At 41.9% G+C, this 26,861-nt stretch overlaps 1 protein-coding gene and 2 long non-coding RNA genes across 3 annotated transcripts in view; all 3 read left to right on the top strand.

The window, feature by feature from the left end:
• The window catches only part of WBSCR17 (Williams-Beuren syndrome chromosome region 17), a 420,861-nt gene that overhangs the window by 145,845 nt on the left and 248,155 nt on the right, over positions 1–26,861 (top strand). The window contains exon 2 of the mRNA XM_006770853.2: positions 10,619–10,802. Coding sequence (XP_006770916.1) covers positions 10,619–10,802 — 184 coding nt within the window. The remainder of the gene's footprint in view (positions 1–10,618; positions 10,803–26,861) is intronic.
• LOC107184246 lies at positions 35–1,511 on the top strand. The gene is made up of 2 exons (XR_001515073.1): positions 35–102; positions 494–1,511. It is a non-coding gene; the product is annotated as an uncharacterized LOC107184246 (long non-coding RNA).
• Positions 2,622–3,218, top strand: LOC107184245. Its single transcript, XR_001515072.1, has 2 exons — positions 2,622–2,727; positions 2,812–3,218. It is a non-coding gene; the product is annotated as an uncharacterized LOC107184245 (long non-coding RNA).

Here is a 26,861-nt window from a genome sequence, read left to right as displayed (position 1 = left end):
AATGCATGAATGAACTTAAAGCAGCCATCAGATCTGCATGTGAGAAAGCTCACTGTGAAGATAATGTTAGCAGTCAACTGCAGTAACTTAAGAAAAAGATGAGTTGAGTTTGAATCTGGGTAGTGGCAGATATGAATTAAAATATGTCTATTCAGCACAGATACATACAGTTAACATATATGTTTAATATAAATATTGGACATATGATACATATTATAAAGAAAGTGCTTAGATAGGGCTTTGTATCTAGTGCACATTTGTCAGTTTAATTATCACTAACACTTGTTCCAAAATGGTGCTCTCCTCTCCCTCTTCCAGCAATATTTGTGGGCTAGCTTTTCTGTCCCATCGATCTGCCTGTCGTTTCCTGTTCCATTAGCTCACTATCTTCATTATTAGAGCTTTTCGCTATGTTTTACTAGCCAATAGGGTAAGTCCCTTCATGGCCCCTCTTCAAGCATTTCTCAGATGTCCTATTTATCTCTATTATCAGGCTGGCTTCCTCAGAAAGACAGACCTGGAGGTTGGCCAAGAATAAACCTGGAATTATTGCTCACTATGAAGCTTATGGCTGTGATGTCCCGATTGTCCATACCTGTCATCAACTTCCACATGCTGTAGCATCGTGGGATGTCCCTGGGACTCGGGGCTGCAGAGACCAGCTGACACATGCTTGTTCACCTGAAGACAGCCGCGTGACATGACGGACTCTCGGGCTGTGTGTGTGTGTGTGTGTGTGTGTGTGTGTGTGTGTGTGGTTTCCCCATGTTGGGCTGTGGTTGCTGAGATGCTGAGATGATGGGGAGCTTCCTGAGTAGACAAGGTGGCCCCAGGTTGCATTTGGTGCATCTCTATCTCTTCCGGAGTGTGTGTTTGTTGTGAATACCATCCTTATTTCTGAAAAAGAATAATGCCAGCTACACTGTGACCTGGGAAGACTTATTATGTCGTGTGAAGGGAGGTGGGAAGGCAGCTCGGAGTTGATTTAGAACCTTTGCTCTTTACTTTGCCACCACTATGGTCCCTTCGGAGCTTGGGCCCAACAGAAGGCCGATGTGGGCAGCATGATTGACTCTTGCTGAGCGAGTGTCAAGCACGTGCACCTCCAGTTGCCAGACCCCATGGGACAGAGCTGCTCCGTCACCCACATGAGATGTTGCGCAGAGATTAGGTGTGGACTCCACTGCACTGGAAAGGAATTCCTAAAATTTTGAAAGTGGAGGTTCTTTTTGTTACTTAAGGTTTGTAAAGTTGCATAACTATTTGAGAAAAAAAAATTTAGAGCTTCACCTCCCAGCATATATGTAAAATCACCTCTCCATCACCATGCCGCTTTATTAGTTGCTTTGTGTCCTAACCTAATATGGGCTAGGGCAATTCCCCATTTTTATTCTTTTACAAAAAATGTCTACATTTTATTATCTCTGTGTTTGTGTTGGTTAATTTTAGAACCTGTTCTTATGTTTAAAAAAATCCCATTTGGAATTACATTAAGCCCATACATAACATTATTTTGTTTAATGTCATTTTGTTAAAACGTTGATGAAATGTCATAGAAAATTAACTCTTGTTCATTTCAATTAGCTTGTGGTCAAATTGGTTTTGTTATATGTGGTTTCCCTTAAAGACACAGATCCTATCTCTGACATTAAGTGAGGGCTTAATTTTGTATCATCATAACATTGCCTCTTTTCATTCAGAAATATCTCTCTCACTGCCAATTTATATATATATATATTCCACTTAGTAAAATTTTGTAATTTTCTTTCTATGGTTCAAGTTCTGTATTCTGTATTCTGTATTCTGGTTGGTTATGGCTGAGATACAAAACACTGTTAGCACGTGAGCCTCTGCATGCCACAGCCCCAGGCATCCTGCCCTTTCAATGCCCTGGAAGCACCTGCTTCACTGACGTGGCCATCCCCAGGGTCACAGGGGCCCATTCCACTGCCAGGTCAGATGGCCTTGGCCAGGCTTGCTTTGTGTATGACATTCATCAGTGCAGACATTCTTCTTTTTGAATATAAATATGCTAGAATATGTCCTCTTAGCTTTTCTCCTATTAGATTTTTTTTTCTCTCCTGGATTTTTAATTTTCTTTCTCGACCTCATTTTGTAACAAATGGTCCCAAATTCAATCTCCAGATTTTATCTCTTGTCATCCATATACTCAATAGTTTTTAATGTGTCAGGCACCGGGTGACCACATCCCTGCCCATAAGGAGAAGGCCTAGAAGTCTTCCCATGGGGCTAGGGAAGATGTTGTATCTGTCAGGATCCTGCAGGAAACAGATGGCACACTCAGAGGGGTGAGTGAAGAGATTTAGCAAAACCGTTTACAATGGTTTGGGGCAGAGTTCAGGGAAATCACCAAGGAATGACAAAGAATGGTGAATTTCTCTAGGGCTGGCAACAGAGGAGGCAGGAAGGGCTGAAGGGGGCAGAGGAGGGAGCAGGTGGCATAACATGGGCTTAGCTGTGACCCTGGGTTGACCTGGGGGAGGGCTGCCTGATTGCAGCTGGGTGAGGAAGGTGCAGCCTCTGCCATACCTCTGCCCAGCCTGGAGGGAGCTGGGGGAATAAACACCCTGACCTCTCTCTCTTTCTATCCATCAGTCTCCTTAAGGTGTTACCTGTTGGTTGAACCCAGCCCAAAGCAAGGGAACCTTGATGCTGTCTACACAGGTCTCTCTCGTGGGGCGTGCAGCGGGGAAAAAGGTGGAGTGGGTAAGGAGAGAAACATGAGGGATACTCAGTGTAGGTGCTATGGGACAACTGACCTCAATTTACTCTTCTTCCTTTTATCCTCAGCTACCTGTCCAATAACACCCCTCGGCTCTGCAGCCTTCAGCTAAAATGACTCAGGAGGCAGTGCCTGATGTGGAAGAGGGAATCAGGAGTCCTCCCAGGCCTGGTGCGAGACCGCTCCCTCATTCTCTTCCTTCTTTCCCTCTTTGCTGCTGCTTCTTCCCTTTGCCAAATACGGCTTCCATGCCTACAAGTTCATATGGTCTGCAGCGGCTGCAACAGCTTCTGGCCAAAGAGCGAAGGGTGCTTTCAGAAGAGAAGTTTCCCTGGTTCAGGAGTCATCCAAGCCTGCTCCGGTGGCAAGTTTTCCCAGTGAAGTGAGCCCCACTGGCGAACTTGAATTCTTATGTATCTTTGCCAACAGTTTCTTGGAACCTCTAAGTAAACACATTAAAATGCCAGTAAAAATTTTTGCTGCTTTGTTGAACCTTTCTGGCAGATTAAATTGGGGGGAAAATGGGAACACGTAGACCACAAAACACATAATTCATAGTTGTCACATCGCACCGTGAGGAGTGATCTTTTTGAGGCTGCTAAGTGGGTGCCTTTCATAGTGGAGGAAATAATGACACAGGAAGGGGAAAAGCATCTCACTGGGAACCATCATTCCCTGTGTGTCCTTGGTGGGAAGCAAGCATTCCTAGTCTTTATTCCTATGCCACTTATAATAAATCCCCTCTCCGGCCTCCTGGCCCGCACTGGAAAGGCTGCTGCTGGAAGCGTACTGGGCAAGCTCAACTGAGATGCATTTTAGCTCTGAGGTGGTATTTAATGATTTGGGATTGGAAGTTGTCTCTTTAGACTGGACAAAAGAAATGCTATTATATCAAGGGAAGAAAAAAAGTGCCAAAAACCACACGGATGAAATAAGAGGAAGAATCAGATGTTTTCCACTGAAACCACTGAGTCAAGTTGAAGGCCAATCTGCCCTATTCCAGTTGTTTCCTTCTTGGCTCCTGGGCTCCATGCTGGCAGGAAAACCACAGAAGGCTGTCTGTGGCTTGTGAGCAAAGGCAGCAGGTACTGGGAAGGGAAAAGAGAAACCCAGGGTGAATGAATAGAAAGAAGTACATAAAACAAGGAGAAAAACCCATTGTCAGTGGTCTGGTCTATGCAACTAGAGGCCTAGGGCACAAAATTCGTGCACAGGTACGGTCCCTAGGCTTGGCCTGTGATCAGGGCCATCTTCCCCGACTGCCTGCAGCTGAACCCGCCCCCTGCCGCCACCCATCCCTGGTTCCCTGTTTGCCATTGGGCAATTGGAGACTGACGGCTGGGGGAAGGGACCAAGAGGTTGGCCGTTCCCGCCCACTGGCCAGCCCTGTCCCCGCCACGGGTTGCCCTCTGTGTGTGGGACAACCAGCGGGGCAGGGGCCTTGGCCTGGCACTGCTCATGTCCCCCACCACCCACCCCCAGTTCCCTGTTCGCCATCGGGCAATCAGAGCCTGCCGGCCAGGAAAAGGGACCAAGAGGTGGTCATAGTGACCACCTCATAGTGACTGGTCAAGCAGTCATTCTGGTCGTTCTGCCTTAGAGTCAATTTGCATATTACCCTTTTATCATATAGGATAGTTCACAGATTGTTTGAATCACATATATGTCAGGTAATAATTATATTATTTTTCTGAACTTACGATCATTTATTTACCATTCATCATGTTTTTAAAGCTGGGTTCTTTTTTCATACAGAATTTTCTGGATATAGTGTGTGTGTGTGTGTGTGTGTGTATGTGTGTGTGTGTGTTTGAAGGTTGGAAGGAACATTGCATTCTGTCTCCATTACCTTCGGATGGTTAAATAATTCATCCATCCTTCTGAGCCTCCATTTCCTCATCTCTAAAGTGATCATGGTCATATCTACCATGCATGTCTAATAGAAAAATGGATATAAAAGCATTGAAAACAACGAAAGCCTAAACAATCCCCATCACTGGGTGGAGAGAGAGGGGTCAAATGGGTTTATGAAGATAAGCAGGAAGCTTAACCACTTGATCCATATTGAAACGTTTCTGTAATTCTTTAAGAAATTCTTTAATTTCTTCAGTTCCTCGAAGTCTTGAGCTTCCAATGAAGCTTTGATGACAGAGCATGCATATAGAGCAGAGAAGAAATGAGCTTCGAAGTATGCGATTCCTACCCTAGATTTGGTCCAAGTTGCATGAGGAGTGTGGTCAGAGAACACTTCCTGAGTGATGTCTGTCTTTCTCCTTCTTACTGCTCAGCATTCCCCCCACCCTTTATCATGGCTACTACCCCCTCCATGCCCATGGTGCCAGGTCCAAATATCAGGCCTCCTCTGCCATCTGAACTTCCATTCTCGTGTGTTCCCCTGAGCGTCTGATCCTATGTGAATGTCCCACGGTTGCCCCATATACCAAATGCAGAGAATGGAACTCCTCTTCTCAAACTTACTTCTGTATGCCCATCCTTGTGAGTGGGTTCACCACCCACTCCTGCCTCTGGAAACCCCAGGCTCATTCCCTTCTTTCCTCTCTCTCATCCTTACACTTGTCTGTCTCCTGCCTTGTGATGGTATCTCTTAAGTATTTCTCAAATCTCACCTCTCCTTTTGATCACCACCACTTCCTTAAAGGGGACCCCTCCCATCCCTGTGTGGGCTGCTGCAAGTGCTCTGGATCTGGTCTCCTTATCTGTCACCAAGCTCAGGTCTATCCTCCTTTATATCTCCAACTATATCCAGAACCCAGGTCTATCCTCCTTTGCCAGCCATGGAACCTCAACAAGGTCACTACATTCTCAGACTCAGTGTCATTTGGAAAATAGAGATGATTGTAATGCCTTCCTCATGAGGTTTGTCAGCAGATTAGATGAGACAATGATAGAGTTTATGTAAAGAGTTTAGCAGAGTGCCCAGCACATAGTAGATACTCAATAAACAGTACTTTTCATTACTGTTAGTGCCGGCCTGTCCGCGCACTATCCACTTTCCAGGTAAAATTCCTAAATCATGCCTCACATCTTGTTACTTGCTTTAGGCACCTTGTTATATACGGATAAAATTCTAAACACGAGAAAGCTAGAGTTGCACAATAACTTTGTGGGCCCTAGGATCTTTGGTCTTCATGGCCTTCTTCCTCCATAAAAATATTGTAAATTATATTATGTAACTGCAATGTTATGATTTTAAAAGAAATTTAAACATGTTCCTGGGCCCCCCAAAATATTGGGGGCCCTAGGCACTGTCTATTTTTCTTCCCCCTCTCCCTCCTTACCTCTTACTCCTTCCTTCCTATCTTGCTGTCTTTCTTTTGTGTGTATTCATTCATTTTTGTTCTTTTGTTTATTATTGCTCTTTGGGTTTTCTCTCTTCTTTTAATAACTCCTTAGGTTAGATGCTTACCTCATTAATTATCCATCTTTCCTCCCTTCCATTTAATATATGCAATTACTTAGTTTCTTCCAAGTATTATTTTAACACTATCCTAAAAGTTCTGTCAGTTTCACCCTAATGGCACTATGGTTAATTATTTGACTCATGAATGTTTTAGAAGACTTTTTTAAATTACTGAAATGTGTGAGTTCTTTGTGGTATTTTTATTATTGGTTTCTGTTTTTTTTTTTTAAATTGATTTATGTTCAGAGATTATCTGTAAGAGAGGGTGAGACTTTTCTGTAGCCTGTCAGTTGTTTAAATGTCCCATATGCCCTTGTAGGGAACATGTACCTATTAAGAAGCCAGGTGCAGGGTCCATTAGATCAAGCTTGTCAATTTTGTTCAGTTCCTCTGTATTTTTGCTAAATTTTTGCCCTTCTCATCTGTTAAATACTCAGATATGTATTAATATTTCCCACAATGATTGTGCTTTTGTTGACTTTTCCTTGTAATGTGGTCAGTTTTTGCGATATGTAACTTGAAGCTATGATGCTAGGCACATGATAGTTTATAATTCTTTCTAGCTTCCCGGGAGATTGTTACTTTACCATTATGTAGTGATTTTATTTATCCCCATAAGCCTGTTTGCCCTAAATCCTCTTTTATCTGATATTAAGAGAGCCACCCCACCTTCCTTTTGATACGTATTTGCTTGGTATATATTTGCTCTATTAATTTGCACGTTTTTTTCCTTTTTATGATATTCACAGAGGCCCGGTGCACAAATTCGTGCAGGGGGGAGGGGGTGCCCTCAGCCCAGCCTGCACCCTCTCACAGTCCCGGAGATCATAGCGACCAGTCAACCAGTCATTCGGTCGACTGGTCGTAATAGTCGCTTAGGCTTATATATATATAGATTATATTAATTTTATGTAGTTTCTATAACAATTCCTCACAATCTTGGTGGCTAAAAATAATAGAAATATATTGTCTCGCAGTTTTGGAGGCTAGAAAATAAAAATCAAGGTGTTGGCCAGGCCATGCTCTCTCTGAATGTTCCAGGAAAGAATCCTTCCAAGCCTCTTCTAGCTTCTGGGAGTTGTTGAAAGACCTTGGCATTCCTTGGCTTGCAACTGCATCATCCAGTTTCTGCCTCTGTCATCAAATGGTTTTCTTCTGTGTGACTATCTCTGTCTCTTTTTCTCTTCTTATAAGGACACCAGTAATTTTAATTTGATTACATATACAAAGACCCTATATCCAGATAGGTTCCCAAACCAGGTTTTGGGTAAATTGGAACCTTTACCTTCATAATTAAAAATTCTTATGAAACATTTAAGGTATAAAAAAATCTCATGTCTTGTGCATGTATAAGCCCTATTACTCCAACCTTTTGTTAACACGAAATCCATCCTTCATCTCACCCCAGCAGGTACAGTCTCAACTCAGATTTTAACTTACCTCTGGGAGTTTCCCTTTCTTTCTTACAAGCTCTGCTATGTATTTAAAATATTTTTAAAGTTTCTAAAAATATATTTTTATTGCTTTTGGGGAGGAAGGGAGAGGGAGAGAGAGATAGAAACATCAATGATGAGAGAGAATCCTGCCTTCTGCACGCCCCATTCAGGGGATCAAGCCCGCAACACAGACATGTGCCCTGACTGGGATTCAAACCGTGACCTCCTGGTTCATAGGTTGATGCTCAACCACTGAGCCACACCCGCTGGGCTTAAAAGTCTTTTATTCAGCATTTCTAGGTGCTTTACTGGAAACTTTTTATGTTGTTTTAGCCTTCCTTCTTGATGGAAACAGAAATATCTATCAAAGTCAGTTTTTTATAGCTTTATTGAAAATTTTCACATAGCATCTCGTCCATGCACTTAAAGTGTACAATGTAGTGAGTTTTAGTATGGCCAAACAAATTTGGCCAAACATCACCACAATCTAACTTCAGAACATTTCCATCACTGAAAGCCACTCCATGTGTTAGTAGTCACTCCCCATTTCCTCCCGTAATCCCCTCAGCCCTAAGCATATATTAATCTATGTTGTGCCTCTACAGATTTGCATATTCTGTACATTCATGTAAATGTGATCATACAATGTGTGGCATTTGCTGACTAGCTTTGTTTATTTGGCATAATGTTTTTAAGTTTCATCCATGTTGTAGCATATATCACTCTTTTATTCTTTTGTATTGCCAAATAATATCTCATTGTATGGTGCAGTGTCCTTCGCCGAGGGATTCAGGATTTGAAAGAGGAGCCGACGCACAAATGAAAATACTATACAAGAAATATGAATTTAGAAGGCATTGGGGGCCAGGTGGAGCCTCTTTCTTGAAGAGGCACACTGACTTCTGGCCTGGTCTGCTATTTATTTACTTGAATACATATTTTCCCTTTAGCAATGCATACAAGGCATATCAAAGGTAAAGTTTGGTAAACAGTAAAAGGATTATCAGGTTAGGGCAGCGGTCGGCAAACTCATTAGTCAACAGAGCCAAATATCAACAGTCCAATGATTGAAATTTCTTTTGAGAGCCAAATTTTTTAAACTTAAACTATATAGGTAGGTACATTGTTATTAACTTAATTAGGGTACTCCTAAGGCTTAGGAAGAGCCACACTCAAGGGGCCAAAGAGCCGCATGTGGCTCGCGAGCCACAGTTTGCCGACCACGGGGTTAGGGAATTGCCTTGAGCCACCGCTATCTCAATACGAACAATCTGTGCTTAGCTTCAGCCCTGCTAACACCCAAGGCCCTTCGGCCTTCCACGTTCCTTGGTGCACTCTCGGGACAGTATCAGCAAGCGGTGGCTTCCCGCAGTAGGGGTATACCACATTTTATTTATCCATTCTTCAATTAATGGACATTTAGTTATATGAATTCTGCGGCTTTGAACATATGTGTATGAGTTTTTGTGTAGGCATATATTTTCATTTCTTTGGGACATATACCTAGGAATGGACTTGCTGGATCATATGATAAGTATATTTAGCATTTTGAGAAACTGTCAAACTATTTTCCAAAGTACCTGCACCATTCTACATCCCCCTAATAATGTCATTTTAAAACCCAACTCAGGTGTTTATACTCGACATGGATAGAGGTCTTGTAGATTTTTTGAGCATGGTGAAGGTGATGTTATTGGAATTGCACATTAATGTGGAAGGAGAGATTAAAGACCAGGAAGCTGGTAGGAGGTGCTGCAGTAATCACATTCTCAGTTGCTGGTGCCTGTATTGGGATGGTGGCAGGCAGGAAAGATGTCAGGGTTCCCAAAGAACAGTGGAGATGATTCTCAGGCAGAAAAACGATTTTCACCTAAGTTCAACTCTGAGATATTCATTCAACCTTTGCCTTCTAATCTTGGTATTACGGAAAATAAATACCTGTTTTTAGAGGAGCAGAAAAGGGAATGAATACAAGTCTTGCCATTATGTGATAGAGGACCATGTGACTGGAACAGACCTGTGGGTCTATGATTTGCATGGAATTCCTTAAAGGTTGCATCCTCCTAGGCTAAGTGGGCTGCCCACTGTAAAGGCTTGAGGGAACCATCTACAACCCTAGTCTGTGTATTTCCTACCAGTGGCAGCAGTGAGACTTCTGTGAATATAGTTCTGCATGTGTGTGCGCGTGTGTAGTGCGTGTGTGTGTACTGAGTAGCTTGGGCATTTGAAATGGCCAAGTAGCTGAGTAGTAAAACCTCCCATAGCTCTAGGATTTAAAAATTGCCCATGAAGCTGTTCACCGTGTAATGGGACAATAGTTGTAAAGCTGCCACCATCCGGGAACTTGCAGTTGCTCAGTGAGGCTTGTTGCCGGGGCCTCCTACTCTACTTGGCACAGTTATCACCCTTATGGGTTTTTTCCTGCTGTAATTTATTCTCAAGCATTTTGTATTTCCTTTGCCATTTAGATGAAATTTAAATAAAACCTTTAAGTAAAGAACCGTGTCAGGCTGTTACACACTTTAAACTCACGATAAAAGCAATCTGTGTATCGTTCTTTGTTCAAATGAAGTAAAAACACCTGCATTTTTGCAGTTTCCTGTTAGCAGCTCTTCTTATCTAGTGTTGTATGGGGTGTCTCTGGGCCTTGCTAGCCTTGTTGTAATAGCCCCTTGGAGAGAGGAAAACAGGCATGAATAATAGCCCCCGTTCTGTCCCATTTCTTGTGTCCCCCTCGGTTACCACTCTGGGCAGTCTCTTTTATAGACCCCAGTTCTCAAAAAGGGAGAGGGTTTAGGGAACAAGACCTAAGCCCACAACTCACCTTTGCCTTGCCCCTCCTGTCAATTCTCAATATAGATGTGCTCAGAGCATATTCCCAAGACTGATCAAATGAGAACATAATTCTTTGCATGACAGGTAATGCTAAAATGTCCATTGAAGCTGCATCTGAGCTTGAGTGACATATCATGATATAGTGGTTTTCAAATAATTCTTTTTCCCCCCTCCTTTTTCTAGGCTTATCCAAATCCCTTGGGCTCATTGAAGGTTATGGTGGGCGGGGCAAAGGGGGCCTTCCTGCTACCCTTTCCCCAGCTGAAGAGGAAAAAGCCAAGGGACCCCATGAGAAGTATGGCTACAATTCCTACCTCAGTGAAAAAATCTCGCTGGATCGTTCCATTCCGGATTATCGTCCCACCAAGTAAGTTCTGGTTCAGTCATTCAGAGGAGATCCCTGGATCCTATGGGTAGACGAAGACCCCAGTCTGTGACATTTTCTGATGTCATTTGTAACTCGTGAGGGAGCTTTTATTTCAGTCTCCTCCACAACCAATAAACTGAGTACTGTTGATTATGAAATATGAGCTAAATAAAACATTTGCTTTGTATAAAAGCAACCCAGAAACATATAGAAAGGTCTGCAATACAAAAAGTTTTCAATAAAAATCAGAAATCACCATGATCTCATTACCTAGAGATAGCAACTGTTAAAATCTGTCTTCAAGTCTGTTTTCTCTGCAGATTATGAGAATATGATATATTGTTTTACCTCTTTTTTTTTCATTTAACGTTATCTCATGAACATTTTCTGATGTTATTAGCTATGATCATTATTTCCATTGTTTGGGACTTTGATTTTTCATTATTATAAATAACGCTTCGATGACTAGCTTCCCATTCAAGTCTTTATGTGTATTGATTAGATATTTATTTTCTTAATTCACATTTCTAAAAGTATAATCCTTAGATCACATTGCAGGAATATTTTTGGAGGCTCTAGACACATATTGTGATATTCCCCTCCCAAAAGTTTATAGCACCTTCTACTCCTTTTGGAATTTCAATTGACCATTCCAAAGCTGGGTGCTGCCATTTAGAAAATGCTTTGCCAAGCTGACAGGTGAGAAAGCACATCCATGGCTGTTTCTACTCTTTTGTCTGAGATTCTTACCATTTAAACGGTTTGTTTGGCATCTTGATTGTCTTATGAAAGTTCTTTTTTTCTATGCCCTCAGATTTAAGAATTATTTGTTTTCTCCTGGTGAAATCGAGAAAAGAAATTGCTCATAGAATCAAGATGCTGGAGGGAAAACCTATTTTCTAAGCAGGAGTCCGCCTTGGCCTCTCAAAAAGATTTTTCGTTTACTGTTTAGGTTTCTAGTGTCTCTCTTTTTCTATTCAGAGTGTGCCCTTGTTTAGAGCAGATTATTTCTTTTTCAAATGAGTTTTGTACAAATCAGTTAAGTATCCTGGTTACTGAGAAAAATAGATTTGAGATAAAGAAAATTATCTTAAATGGATTTAAAATTGCAGGATTCACCACGGAGCCTGTTAACTCTCTCTCCCTGCCTAATAAGCATATATTCATTTGAATCACTAGGAAAAATATACATCACCCCTGTTGGAAACTGTTTTGTATTCCTGGACTTTTGCTCTTAAAAACATCTGGCTGTTTTCATTTTCTGGTACTCTCTGATTAGTCTTCCTTATTTGGACATTGACAAATAAACAGAGTCCTATTCTTTTCACTCCTATGAGAATGAAAATGCTTCCAACATGAAGCTGCTGGAAATGGGTCAGTTGAACAAATATTAGTGAGCACCTATTATGTGCCAGATGTTTTTCCCCACACTAGATAGAGGCAGGACATTGGATAAGACACCGTTCTTGCCTACTTACTATTTGTCTAGGGAGGGAGACAGATGTGCGGGCAGATTAATTCAGCACAATATGGTCTGTATGGTATGTATCAGGCCAGAGATATACATAGCATGTGCAAGGAGTATATGGGTAAGATTCCTGCTCAAGATGGTGCCTGAGCTTAATTTTGAAGGACCAATAAAGGTTGGAAAATAGAATAAGGGAAAGGAATAAGGGCAGACCAGGCAGGGGAACAGCAAGATCAGAGTTAGGGGCACAAATTAAAAAATGGTGTGCTCAGAGAAGAATGTATAGGTCCATAGTGCTCTGTAGCGTAGCATGGTGGCTTGAGCATGCCATTTATTTCTGGTCACTCCTGAAATTTCACTAATAATAAAGGACTAGAGAAGATGGCAACCTCTAAGGGACAACTAGGCAGACAGTGACAGCGGGGAAGAGTCGCCTACAAAGTTTTAGAAGATGGAAAGAGGATGGGTGAAAGTTAACTGACAGCAAACTGGATGAGGCTGAGACCCAGCTGCCTGCATATGGTGGAGAGTGGTGGTAAGAGCAGAAGAACATAGCCTAATCATACCTCAGAATGCCAGAGACCCAGAAATGGGAGGTGCTGGGTACTTCTGATGGCTGGGAGGTAGATCTGAGTAGAAGGATTGCAGTTGGATCTTTGGATCCTTTCTCCAACTCTGCACAACCAGAGTCTATCCTTTTCTACCCAGTGGAATATGAGAGGATTCCTCTCTGGAGAAGGTGAACTCTGGGCTTTAGTTCATAAGGTGTAACCTAGGTAAGAGGATAAGGCTGCATACTAAATGGGAACACTCTCAACCTCATTACCCCTCAAGGCTTTTATAACTTCACCATCAAGTATTTGAAGAAACTACTCTGCGGAAACCATCTAGCCTGAGAAAAAGGCCAATAGATATGAGAGTTGGGGGTATACTCCCCAAATGGTTGGTTCTGCTCATGAACTATTAGTAAGTTATGCCTGTCGTAAAGCTCCATCCAACTATTCATACTGTTTTAATCTAAAATAAGAAATGAGAGCGAGGATCCCTAGACATCTCAGGAGAGTCTCTGTTATAAAAGGCCTTAGCAACAGCAAATAGAAAACATATTTGGAGGAAACAGAGATTACCAACTTTATAACTCATGACATAGAGATATCATGTCATGACATAGAAATGTGTTTTATTTGCAAAACAAGAGTCAAGTGCTATGTTAAAGTAATAATCAGAGAATAAAAAACAAATCTTGGAAGCTATAAATGAGATAGAAATAAATAATGTAATAAAAGGTTGAAAGGCAGTATTGAGGATGTCTTCTGGAAGACAAAAAATAAAAATATGAGAGAAGACTTGAAAAGAATTAGATCAGTCCAGCAGGTTCAACATCAACTAATAAGAATGTCAGAGGGGAACAGAGAAAACAGAGAGAAGAAATCATCAAAGAAATGATACAGGAAAATTTCCCAGAACTCTAGAGTTTTCAGATGGGAAAGTCTCACCCAGTATCTACATGCTGAGTGAAAGGGAAAATATTAAGCCCAGATTAAGAAATGTAAGTTAAAAATTTCAGATCAGCATGGGTGAAGAGCAAGTCCTAAACGCTTTCAGAGAGAAAAGTGACTCAAATACAGTTGGTATTGGATTTCTCAGTAGCAACAGTAAAAACTAAGAGGCAAGTTTTAAAAAAGCATTTTCAACTTAGAATTCTAGAGTTAACCATAGAATAGTTTGTGCCAAGAGCAAGCAGAAAGTGAATACATTACATTTATGTAGGGTCTCAACAAGTTTACCTTCTCTGCATTTGTTTTCAGGAAGCTACTCAAGTATATGCTCCAGTAAAACAAGGGAGTAAAATAAGAAAGAGAATGATAATAGGAATGAGGAAAAGGGTTCAAACAAGAGAATACTAAAAGGAGATCCCAGAGAGATGATGAAGGGCTGTCCAGGGTAACATTTCAAGGGTAACCATTCATATTAGGACAGGAGGATAAAGGGATATAAAAGGAATGTATACAAGGGGGGGGGGGCAGGGGATATAATCGTTTAATTACTTGGTTTTTTACTGTATTAAGATTTTAAAAAATTATTTTTATTGAGGTATAATTGATATACAACATGTTATTTATTTCAGGCATAATGATTTGATATTTGTCCACATTGCAAAATGATCACCACAATAAGTCTAGTTAAAATCTGTCATCATAATAGCTACAGAATTTTTTTCTTATAATGAGAACTTTAAGACCGACTCTTTTAGCAGCATTCAAATATGCAATACAGTATTATTAACTGTAGTCACCATGGTGTACATTACTACTCCATGATGTATTTATTTTGTAACTAGAAATTTGTATCTTTTAACTCTCTTGACCCATTTCTCCCACCCCTCCACCCCATGCCTTTGGCAACAACCAATCTTTTTTCTGTATATAGGAGATTGTTTGTTGTTGTTAGATTCCTTATATACTAGTAAGTGAGATCATATGGTATTTATCTTTTTCTCACTTACATCACCTAGTATAATGGCTGAATAATATTCGTGTGTGTGTGTGTGTGTGTGTATGTATATGTGTATCACATATTATTTTTCTATTCACCTATCAATGGACACTTAGGTTTCCATCTTGGCTATTATAATGATGCTGCAATGAGCATGAGGGTGCATACATCTTTTTGAATTAGTGTTTTGGGTTTCTTTCAGTAAATACCCAGAAGTGGAATTTCTGGGTCATATGGTAGTTCTACTTTGCTTTTTGAAGCACATTTATACTGTTTTCCATAGTGGCTGCACCAATTTACATCCCCACCAACAGTGCCCAAGGGTTGCCTTACCTCCACATCCTTACCAACACTTATTATTTCTTGCCTTTTTTAAAATAGCCATTCTAACAGGTGTGAAGTGATATCTCATTATGGTTTTGATTTGCGTTTCCCCGATGATTAATTACAATTGAGCATCTTTTCAGGTACCTGTTGCCCATCTGTATGTCTTATTTGGAAAAATTCAGATTCTCTGCTCATTTCTGAACCAGATTTTTTATGTTTGCTATTGAGTTGTAGGACTTTTTAAAATATATTTTAGAAATTAACCCCTTATCAGATATATGGTTTGCAATAGTTTTTTTCATTAATTAGATTGCCTTTTTATTTTGTTAATAGTTTCTTTTGCTGTGTAGAAGCTTTAAGTTGATGTAGTCCCACTTGTTTATTTTTCTTCATTTGCCTTTGCAAGATATTTTAAACCATTCTTTCTAAAAGTTGGGGACTGAATTAGTGATAGTCACAGAAAAAAAAAATTGTGAAAAAGCAAAGCAATTATTACCTACACAACAAAACAAAATTTTCTCAAGAAAGGAATTGCAATTGCATACAGTCTGTGGCTCAGCTGTAAACAATATGGTCATACAAATGTAAATAATGGATAACTGTTTAACTACTAATTATTATATAACTATATTGCAGGAGGAAGGAGAAGGAATGGGGGTGTGAGTGGGTAGTATAAGAAAATTAAATCTTAATCTTCAGAAACAAAATTAATTGAAAATATCTAAAATTTAAACATCAAGAATAGTAGCACAATCATTGTTATTAAGAAATGGAGATTAGAAAAGTGGGATGAGACTATACATGTTTTGTTTTAATAAAACATAAGTTTAAGCTGTACATGTAAATCTATACCAAAAAATTAAGCACAAGATAGGAAGGGTGAAAGTAGGGTAGAAGAAAGAGTTGGAGATCTAGGTTGGATGACATGGCCACAGTTGCCTTTTTAGATGATTCGGGCTGCTCTGTGGAGGAGGAATTTGAAGGGGAAATTAGAGATAAATTTGAGAGCTTGCCCACAGGCCACACATGATAACCAGGGGCACCATTGTAAATTGTGGGCTTCATAGAAGACTTTACCAAATTAATCTTTTTAATTGCAAGTTAATCCTTGCTGTCCAAGAGTGGGAAAGGCCTTGCCGGTAGAAGCTGCTTTTTTGATATTTGAGCCCTGGGGGTGGGTAGGAAGGCAGCTGTCAGGGCCAGAGCGGCTGCTTTCTTCTTCCCTTGCAGGTCCAGGCCCAGGAGAAATTGCACCCCAATGGGCAAGATTCTTCTTGTGAAGCCCCCCAAAAGCTCTTCCATGTTTAGAGGATTTAGATTGTATTGCAAATTTTATGCAAAATCTCATATTTATTTAATTCTTATTGTTTTATTATTAGACTACTCCTGAGAAATTTGTTTCTCTTATTAATATGAGTGAGTTTTTAGGCAGTAGTGGGATTAACCATTTGCTTGTCATAGTTCATGCAAATGGTTTTCAATATGCTGTTTTTCCTTTTTCTTTAATTTTGTGATTTTTTTTCCCCCTTCCACTGGACAGATACTTTAAATTGTTTGAATCCCAAACTGTCAATTCTTCCGTTTTCCTTTCTTCACTGCTTCAAAGTTGAGGAAGATGTCATCCCTCAGAACACTTTTAAATGTATTCTGCTCTGTGTGGCTGTTCCCTGACTCTCATATTTCACTCCTCCATCTATCTAGAGTTTAGTTTGAAAGTACACGGTATGTATCTTTTGTTTAAAATGTTTGCCCACGCTGTTTCAAAGCAGCTTTTTCAAAAACATTTTTGTAAATACCTTTCTCTTATTTGGAGGTGCTAAAGATAATACTTTTTTTGCTTTTCCTTTGATATATATTTATTTTTATTTTTTTATTGTTTAAAGTATTATAAATACTAGAACATAGGTCTCCTTTTTCCCCTATTGAACTCCCCCTGCCCTCCCCTACCCACCCGGCACATGCCCTCACCCCCTGGTGTCTGTGTCCATTGGTTAGGCTTATATGCATGTATACAAGTCCTTTGGTTGATCTTTCCCCATTACCCCCACCCACCTGTACCTTCCCTCTGAGGTTTGACGGTCTGATAGATGCTTCTCTGTCTCTGGGTCTGTTTTTATTCATCACTTTATGTTGTTCATTATATTCCACAAATGAGTGAGATCATGTGATGTTTATCTTTCTCTGACTGGTTTATTTTGGTTAGCACAATGCTCTCCAGTACCATCCCATGCTGTTGTAAATGGTAAGAATTCCTTCTTTTTTACAGCAGCATAGTATTCCATTGTGCAGATGTACCTCAGTTTTCTAATCCAGCCTAAGTGCCTATCAGTGGATGAATGGATAGAAAACTGTGGTATATATTTCTTTTCTTTCATTCTTAAAAAAATATTAAAAACTAGAGGCCTGGTGCACGAAATTCATGCACTTGGGAAGGTGGGGTCCCTCAGCCTGGATTGCGTGCATGATCGGGGCCAGGGAGGGATGCGGAAGGTTCGCCAGCCAGGGAGGGACCATAGGAGGGCTCCAGAGCATGTCCAGCCCATCTTGCTCAGTCCTGATCTGCCAGACCCCAGCAGCTAACCTACCGATTGGAGCGTCTACCCCCTGGTGGTCAGTGCACATCATGGCGAGCAGTTGAGCGGCCTTAGCATATCATTAGCATATTATGCTTTGATTGGTTGAACGGATGACTGGACACTTAGCATATTAGGCTTTTATTATATAGGATGGTTTTTGAGTGGAGCCTCCCACCCGCCAGGCACTGTGCTGGCAGCTTGGAGAGGAGCACAGCACATTTGGGCTTCCTTGGAAATCTGAGAGAGGGGATGGCCACCACTGTCCACAGTCCTGGGGTTGCGCACAGAGGGCCCTAGCACCTAAGACAAGGAATGCGCCCTCCTGGGAGAAGCAAATGATGGCACAGAAGGTGACCTTGGTCTTAAGGGTGAGGGGGAATTTTCCCTCCAAAGAGAATCTAGGGCATTTGAGAGAGAAGAGCGAGTGCAGGAGGAGTACTAGAAATGATCTTGGATTTGGGGGGTAGTGGAACAGAATCTCGTGGCTCAGCTCAGTTCCCAGAGTGAATTGTGGAAGAGGTTGGGAGTAAGGGGAGCCCTGCAAAGCACTTCATGTGTGAGCCTGTGTTAGGCACAGATATTATCATTTCAGTGGGCACCAATGAAGACTGTGAGGCAAGATGGTATTATTGTTACCCTCTGATTTTTTAAAATTATGACTAATTGTGCGAGAAATGTGGGGGATAGCTTAGAGGAGATGAAGGCTGATGGCTAAATATAAGTCTTTTCTCCATCCACCCAACCTGTGCCGAGTGTCAGCTATGTGTGAGGCACTGCACCGTGGAGAGAGAGAGAGACTTCTAAAAACCCAGCGGATGTTTTATAATGATTGTGTAGCTTTCACAGCAGTTATTTCTCTGTAACAAACCAGGGACGAAGAGGAGGTGGAGTGGAATAGCTAGATTCAAGAACATTTTTTGGAGGATCAGCAAGATGAGGCAAGTAATTGGATATGGGTGAAGTAGGTGCAATCAGAGATTTCTAGCTTGGGAGACAAAGGGGGAGTTAATTCCTTAACCAGGAGGGAGACCCCTACAGAGGTACTTGTTTTGTGGGGAAGATAGCCGTTCGGCTTGGCCGGGGTTCCCCATGGTTACAGATTTATTGAGGTCACAACAGGAGACGAATCTCTTCCGCTTCATTCATTATTTGGCTATGTGTGTGTGAGCCAGAAGGTAAAATTTGGTGACACCAGAAGCCAGGCAAGGCTTTAAAAACCTCTACTCCTTTCCTGTGCTGAGATATACCATCTCATATCATAAAATGGCATATTAATGATCTGCTTGCCCAATTATTCCATAATGTGGGGCAGGAACCCCTAGCAGCACAGAAATCTGTGTGTATTAAAGCCACTGCTGTGGTCCCTGAACACATTTTATGGCTTGCCTCCTGTTTCCAGTCTGCGTGGGTAATTTATGGACAGTTTCTACTACTGTTATCTTCCATTTCTCCTTTGGCTTCGTGCTTATAAATCCAGATGTCAAGTTTCTTTGGAATTCATTTTGCTTCACTCAGACAGTCTCCTCTTCCCTTTATTGCCATAAACTCTAACCTGTTAAATTCCAACAGTGCCTGCTTTGGACACAGGCAGTGTGAGATGCCTGTGGCCCATCTTCATGTCACGTCCAGCGGACAGTTGCATGTTTGGGTCTGGAGGTCAGGATGATGGCTGGACTGACCATGAGGCTTTTGGAGTCATCCATGCCCAGTGGGTGTTTTAGGTTGAGTCTGTGTGTATGTGAGTTGTGTGCCTATGTGAGTTATGGTGTTAGATATAATTTAGTGGAAAGAATCTACTCATCGGTCAATACCCAGCTCAAATTTTCCCTCCTCCCTGAAAAGGAAACATCTGATCATTAGAGCTGCAACTAGGTTTCTTCTGTATGTTTGTTTTCTGAATCATTCCTTGGGCAGCAGATTGCTGTGGGTCATAAGTTGGCTTTCATATAGAATGACAGAACCTTAATGATGGCTAAGGATCCTGTGTTAACCTTTCTTTTCCACAGAAGTCAGCACAGAGGGTAGCTACCCTATAAATACTTGTTGGTTGAAATGATAAATAGGTGCCTGCTTAGGAGTGTCTCTGATTCACTAACCACAATAATAATTCCCTCTTATTGACTGCCTCTTATGTGTTTGTCACTGTGCTGCATGTTTTATTGATCTCATTTAAATGTAACTGCTCTCTGAAGTAGCTGTTGCCATCTCTGTTTTATAATGAGGAAAGTGGTGGGGAGTTTGGAGAAGTTGAGCAACCTACCTGAGGTCACAGGCTTAGTAAGTGCTGGTACCCAGATTCAAATCCAGCTGTGTGTGTGCGCGCGTGTGCGTGTGTGTGTATCTTCAGGGCCTGTGCCCCTCTCTCCACACCAGGTGCCCTGCTTGTCCTCCCATGTGTGGACTGGAACCTCCTACTTCACACTGGTATCACCAGAAGAAGAAGAAATTCTGAGTCTTAAGACAGGACCATTTCTCTGAGAAATTATGTGTATGTGTGTATGTGTGTATGTGTGTATGCACATATGCTTCCTTCGTTAGTCTTCTTCTCTTGGTCCTTTTACCCCTTCCAGGTGTAACAGAATCCCATTACCACAAGGGCTAATTTGATTAATTATTGCCCATTAAAATAGCCTTATAGTGTAACTAAAGGCCCAGTGCACAAAATTCGTGCAAGAGTAGGCCTGCCTTCCCCCGGCTGCCAGCACTGGCTTCTCTCTGGCACCCGGGACCTGGGCTTCCCTTGCGTCCCCAGCTTCGTCCAGAAGGTCATCCGGAAGGATGTCTGGTCTAATTATCATATTATGCTTTTATTATTATAGATATGGTTGAAACCCTCTTTAAGGGATAGAGTATTTTTTGTAAAATTCAGGAAAAATAAATTTTAAAAAATACTATTATGTTTAGGAAATACATTACTGTAAAGTTGATTTAACCTAGAGGCACAACCAGGGGGACTTCTTTTGTCAGAGCTGGTCCTTATTCCGGTGGGGGGTGAAGGGAAATGTGCTGGTAGGGGTGCCTTCCCTTTTAACATGTGAGGATAATAATTCCTGAAGCGTTTGTGGGTGAATGTTGATCCCACATTTGTGAGCTCCCTACATCTGAAAAGCATGTCTGGACCATTTAAAAACCTTCATGAGAGAATTTTTCACAGAAGTCAAGAGCCTGGACCCGGAACTCTGTTCTAATTCCAGTTTCACCTCTTACTGGCTATGTGACCTTTGGGAGAATTATATAACCTTTCTGTGCCTCCGTTTCCTCATATTTGAAATGTTGATGTAATAATATCTACTCTATGGGATTGCTGTGGGGAGTAAAATGTTACATGTGAACTGCATTAGTCTCTGCCCTTCTCCTGTATTAATATCTGAACAGTAAACATTAGCTGCAATATTTTTAGAGATCCTTTGCCACACATCCCTCTTATCCTTACAACATGCTGCATGGAATGATAGATTCTTTAGGAAAGTATCTCTCTGAAAAGTGGGTTAGTACTGCATGTCTCACTCAGATGGAAAACTTGGCTCTAGGGTAATTCACACTCCTTGTCCTGAACTTGGCACTGAAGTGCGAGGCAGCCGGCCTGAGACAGACACCAGGCTGTGCTGAGTGCCTGGGAAGGGCATGTTCACTTCCTAAGGCTCTTCTGGCTGGATCAGAAGTTCAGCTTTGAGATTTACAGCAGCTCCTTTATGAAGGAGGTCAGTTCAGATGTCCTGAGGGCACGGACACTTGGGAAAGCCAGTGGGATGGGGCCAGCTGCCTCCTCTTCTTCTTTGCCATCATCAGTAGTGGTTAGACCAAAAGCAGTACAATGTATGCCCTACTTTTTCACACATTGAAATTATTTTCCCACATATGAAAATAATTTTTTCATGAAAAGGGCTGAATATTAAAAAGCACATTATAGAGTACTTTTTTTCAAAGGGCAGCCTGTGGGGCTTCCTAATAATGTAGGTTGCCGAGCCCAACATTCCTGGTCTGAAGTTTTGGCCACTTCCTGTGAATTACTTCTGTGTGTTGAGAACCTCTGAGAGGGTCAAGAGGGAAAGATTGGGCATCATTCAGCGGTGGCCTTGCCTGCAGAGGCCTGTGTACTCAGTGAAGTTTTCATTTTGGAGACTTTTGGTGAAGCTGCTCCAAGGTGGAGCTTGACTGGGCCTCCAAAGTTCGGGCGGGCGTGGCTGACAGGAGGTGAAGGGAATGCTCCTCCTTCTTGCAAGCTGTTCTGGGATCTGGGCAGCAGAAAGAAACCCTTTGTTACCTCAATCAGATGCTCCTGTCTTAATATCCCCAACTGTCATAGCCAAGAGCGAATGGCTCAGTTTTCATTATCATTTCCTGCCTGCTATGAGAAGATGTGAATCTTGGAATAAAGATGAGTATTCAAAGAGGATGGAATGATCTTTGGGTAAAGGTGTCAGAAGTTGGAAAAGTAAAAGGTAAAAGCTCCTATAGGGATCACATCCCTGTTCTCCCTACACCGATGGTTCTCAGTCTCAGCTGGGCATTGAAATAATCTGGGGAGCTTGAAGGTTGGGCTGCCCAGACTCTACCCCACAGTAAGCAAACCAGAATCTCCAGGAGTGGGCCACAAGCATCTATATTAAATTATTTTTAAGAAGCTCCCCAGGTGACCCCAATGTTCCACAAGATTGAGAGCTTGCAGGCCTGTCATGTTTTGGGCAATAGGATCCTTGCATTTGAATCAGCAGGGCTGCTGCAGAGATGGTAGATCAGAACAGAAGCAGTGTATCTATATTTTTCCAAGCTCCGTGAGTGATTCTTAATTTTAAAATGTGAGCATCCTGGGACCCCCCCCCCATCTTCTGAGCTCCTCCCGGAGGCAGGTGGAAGAGGAAATAATGTCAGGGCGGGGGTTCCCACACTTGGGGCAGTTCATGTCCTTTGTTGGTGGCTCAGCTTGTGTCACTTCCCTCCCTCCCCACCTGTTTCTTCCCAACTCACGTTCATCCATTTATTTTAACAAGTGAAAGTTAATAGAAATCAAGCTCATTTTGAATTATTTGCCTTTTAGAATTTTATTATACCCCATGAAATGGTTGATAACTCTCTGGGGTGTCTCCAACACAGAGATGTAAAATAGGAAGAGAAATATGAAGCTAAGATACTATTTGCAGTGCAGGAGGTACCTTAAACATGATGGGGGTCAAAGATTTCCCTCATTTTTAAGAAAGGATTCCCACTTCTTGCTAGAGGCAGTGTCATCCTGGGCCTAAAAGTTTATGAGTTGGCAAAATTAATTCAGTCTTTTATTGGGACCTGAGAGGATTCTCATCTAAATGCATTAAAGTGAGGCCACGGAAAAGATACCCCTCCATTTCTGTTCTAGAGTGCTTTCTGGACAAGTTTCAATTTCTTGCATGAGAAACTTGAAATCAGTGGATAGAAACCAGTGTGCACCTTGTCTAGTCTATGCAAATGGATCTGCTTCGTGGCCTGTTCACAACCTCCCGGGTCATTGAGTTCCAAATTCATGTTCCCCCAAATCATGTTTCCCAAATGTAGATGTGTTTATGGAAAATGGGATTCTTGATTTATAACCTTAAATCAAACCAGCGTTGGAATTTGCATAAATGTTGTCCTTGATTCTGTAGCCCTTTGCTGCCTTATGTCAAGATTGTAGGTAGAACTGTATTTTGGGAAACAGCTCATGGAGCAATCAAAAATTTCTATAATGCTGGTTACTGGAGACTCTAGACTTGAAACCTGCAATCTTATATTTCTAGGCGGTTACTCTGCCTGCCCTGTGCATCTAAGGTAAAACACACACACACACACACACACACACACACACCCCTACCCCCCTACAAGAAAGCCCAAGGGTAGGCAACCTGCCGAATTCCACTCTGATTTGTCCTGAAAACAATTGTTCCTTAGCCCTGAAGATAAGGCAAATGTCTGTGCAGCCACAATGCCTTTTTTACGTGGGGGGTTCCATCGTTTTTGCTCTGTGAGTAGAGCAGGGTATGACAGGATCCTTTGTAACAAGGTGAGATTTACAGCGCCGTTAGAGCTGGGGGGATAAGTAAGGCTTCTGGTGGAATGGGCAAAATGGGCTAAATTCAGGTATTAATGGGAGTGCTACATGGGCACTGCAGAGGAAGACAGGTTCATCAGTATTACAGACGGAATGCCCTCGGAGTTAATTTAGAAGAAATTCTGATCAGCCAACAGAGCTTTGAGGATGGATGCAGGAAAATGAAGACGGTGGCATATGGAGAGAACATATTTGTTCTTGGAAAATCAGTAGAAAATGTTTAATGTCATCAAAACCTCATTTGCATAAAAATAGTCATATGCAGGAAACCAAATGAAAGCAAAGGAAAATGTGATGGAACCAATGCTTTTTGAATTTCATTTCATTATGAATAACATAAATAATTCAATTGAATAAATAAATACAAAATTGCTTCAAGTAGATGTACTGCAAATTATTATTCCGTGAAAATTCCTTTAGTGGTACAGTTGAGACAGTGAAGTAATGTGATATTCCTCCATGGGCAGCACCTTGTTGTACACTTGACCCTTGATAAGAATACTGAGCTCCTCATAACTCTCAAATGTTATAGGGTCACAAATGAAGTTTTTAGTAACACAGTCCTATTCCTAACATGACCTTGAAGAAGTTAAATAAGTTACAGCTTATCTTCATCATGATGAGTACAGTTCCACTTTGTATGTGGGTCTGCTTAAGCAATATCTGATAAGCAGAAATTTGATGAGCTTTTAATTGTGCTATGCTAGGTATATAATTCTTTTTAAAATTTAGTTTAATTTTATTTATTTACTGCGAAAGTACCTCGCTGCCGCTTGCCTCAGTTGGCCACCTGCCCACCGCTGCTGGTAGCTCTCCGCTGCTAGTAACCCACTGCCCCACCCTCCTGTAGCTCTCTGCCCACTGGCCCACCCTACTGTAGCTCTCTCTGCTTCTAGCTCATTGCCCTGCCCTCCTGTAGCTCTCCATCACTTGTAGATTGGTCGTAAAGTTACGGCATAATAGATAATTAGCATATTCCTCTCTTGTATAGGATTTGAGTTTATTGGGGTGACATTGGTTAATAAAATTGTATAGGTTTCAAGTGTACAATTATATAACACATCATCTGTCTATTGTATTGTGTGTTCACCACCCCAGTCAAGTCTCTTTCCATCAACATTTATTCCCCATTTACCCTCTTTTACCTCATCCTACCCGACTTTCCCTCTTGTGATCACCATACTATATTCATGAGTTTGTTTGTAGTTTCTTATTGTTGTTACTAGAGGCCCAGTGCATGAAATTCATGCATGGGGGAGGGGTGTCTCTCAGCCAACCTGCACCCTCTCCAACCAGGGACCCCTCAGGGATGTCTGACTGCCGGCAGTTGGACATCCCTCTCACAATCCGGGACTGCTGGCTCCTAACCGCTCCCCTGCAAGCCTGATTGAAGCCTAACTGCTCCCCTGCTGGCCTGATCTCCCCCAACTGCTCTCCCCTGCAGGCCTCGTCACCCGCACTGCCCTCCCCTGCTGGCCTGATTGCCCTCAACTGTCCTCCCCTGCTGGCCTGTTTGCCCTCAACTACCCTCCCCTGCTGGCCATCTTGTGGTGGCCATCTTGTGACAACGTGAGGGCGGCCATCTTGTGGCGATGTGAGGGTGGCGCATGAGGGCAGGAGGACCACCTAGGCTGTTATTAGTATAGATTGTTTTTGCTTAATCGTTTTATGTTTTTCACCTAGTCCCCAATGTAAGCCTATATAATAAAGAGGTAATATGCAAATTGACCATCATGCCCTTGCACAAGATGGCTGCCCCCATGTGGGCACAAGATGGCTGCCACGTGGGATCAGGCCTAAACTGGCAGTCGAACATCTCCTTCGGGGTCCCAGATTGGAGAGGGTGCAGGCGGGGCTGAGGGACACTCTCCCCACAGTGCATGAATTTTGTGCACCGAGCCTCTAGTTATTAATAAATATTTTGAACCTGGTGGCAGGATTAGAACCATTGTTTTTTTCTTACAAAGTCTGATCAGGAGAATATTTTGTGTAAGCATAAATTGTGGCCTAGGGAAAATTAATGGAATTTATTAGTTAGTTGATTTCAACAAACATTTTTAAGGACTATATAGATAGTCATGGGCATGTACTATGGCAGTGATTCTCAACCTTCTGGCCCTTTAAATATAGTTCCTCATGTTGTGACCCAACCATAAAATTATTTTCGTTGCTACTTCATAACTGTAATGTTGCTACTGTTATGACTTATTATGTAAATATCTGATATGCAGGATGGTCTTAGGTGACCCCTGTGAAAGGGTTGTTTGACCACTAAAAGGGTCACAATCCATAGGTTGAGAACCACTGTACTATGGGAATTAGAGCAGGTGTATATGGTACAGTCTCTGTACTAATTTGAATTTATTGATTCACTCAGTGAATACTCAATGACCCACTCCCATGTACTGGGTACTATGCTAGATGCTGAGATTATAATGGAGCACATACTAAACTGAGAAAAAGTAAATACAAGGTAATTATAGACTGTGATAGTGCTTTGAAGTAAATAAACAGGATGCTAATCATAGAGTGACTGGAAATGGGGGAGTGCTTTAGAGAGGACCCACTGGGGAAGTAGAAGAGGTGAGGATGGGCTAGCAGGTCAAGCACCTGGCAGAAACACTCTGCTGACAAAAAGAACAGCCCTTAGAAAAGCCCTGCATTTGGAACGGGTTTGGCTTTATTTAGGAGCTGCTAGTAGATACTGGCAAAAAGTCTGAGGAGGATAGTATGGTAGGTAGGAACCAGGTCCTGCTGGACTGTGTGCAGTGATAAAGAATTTAGGATGCATTCCAGTGGGAATAGAAGTGGCTTATTGGGTTGAAGAGTGTACCCCTCCCCCCCAAACTTCAGGTCCATCTGGAAGCCCGGATGGTGACCTTATGTGAAAGAGGTTTTGCAGAAGAAGCTAGTGAAGATGTCATATTGGGGTGGGACCTAAATCCAGGATGACTGCTGTCTTTATAAGAAGAAGAAAGACAGAGAGACGCAGAGGGAAGAACGCTGCGGGAAGACAGAGGCAGAAAGGAGCGATGCATCCACAAGCCAAGGAACGCCAAGGACTACCAGCAGCCATCTTCCCTACAGCCTTGAAAGCATGGCCCTGTTGGCACCTTGCATTTGTTCTTCTA

The sequence above is a fragment of the Myotis davidii genome, unplaced genomic scaffold (assembly GCF_000327345.1).
Source record: "Myotis davidii unplaced genomic scaffold, ASM32734v1 scaffold424, whole genome shotgun sequence".
NCBI lineage: Eukaryota > Metazoa > Chordata > Mammalia > Chiroptera > Vespertilionidae > Myotis > Myotis davidii.
The sequence above is the reverse complement of the archived record's forward strand: the minus strand, read 5'-3'. Positions and strand labels throughout refer to the sequence as shown.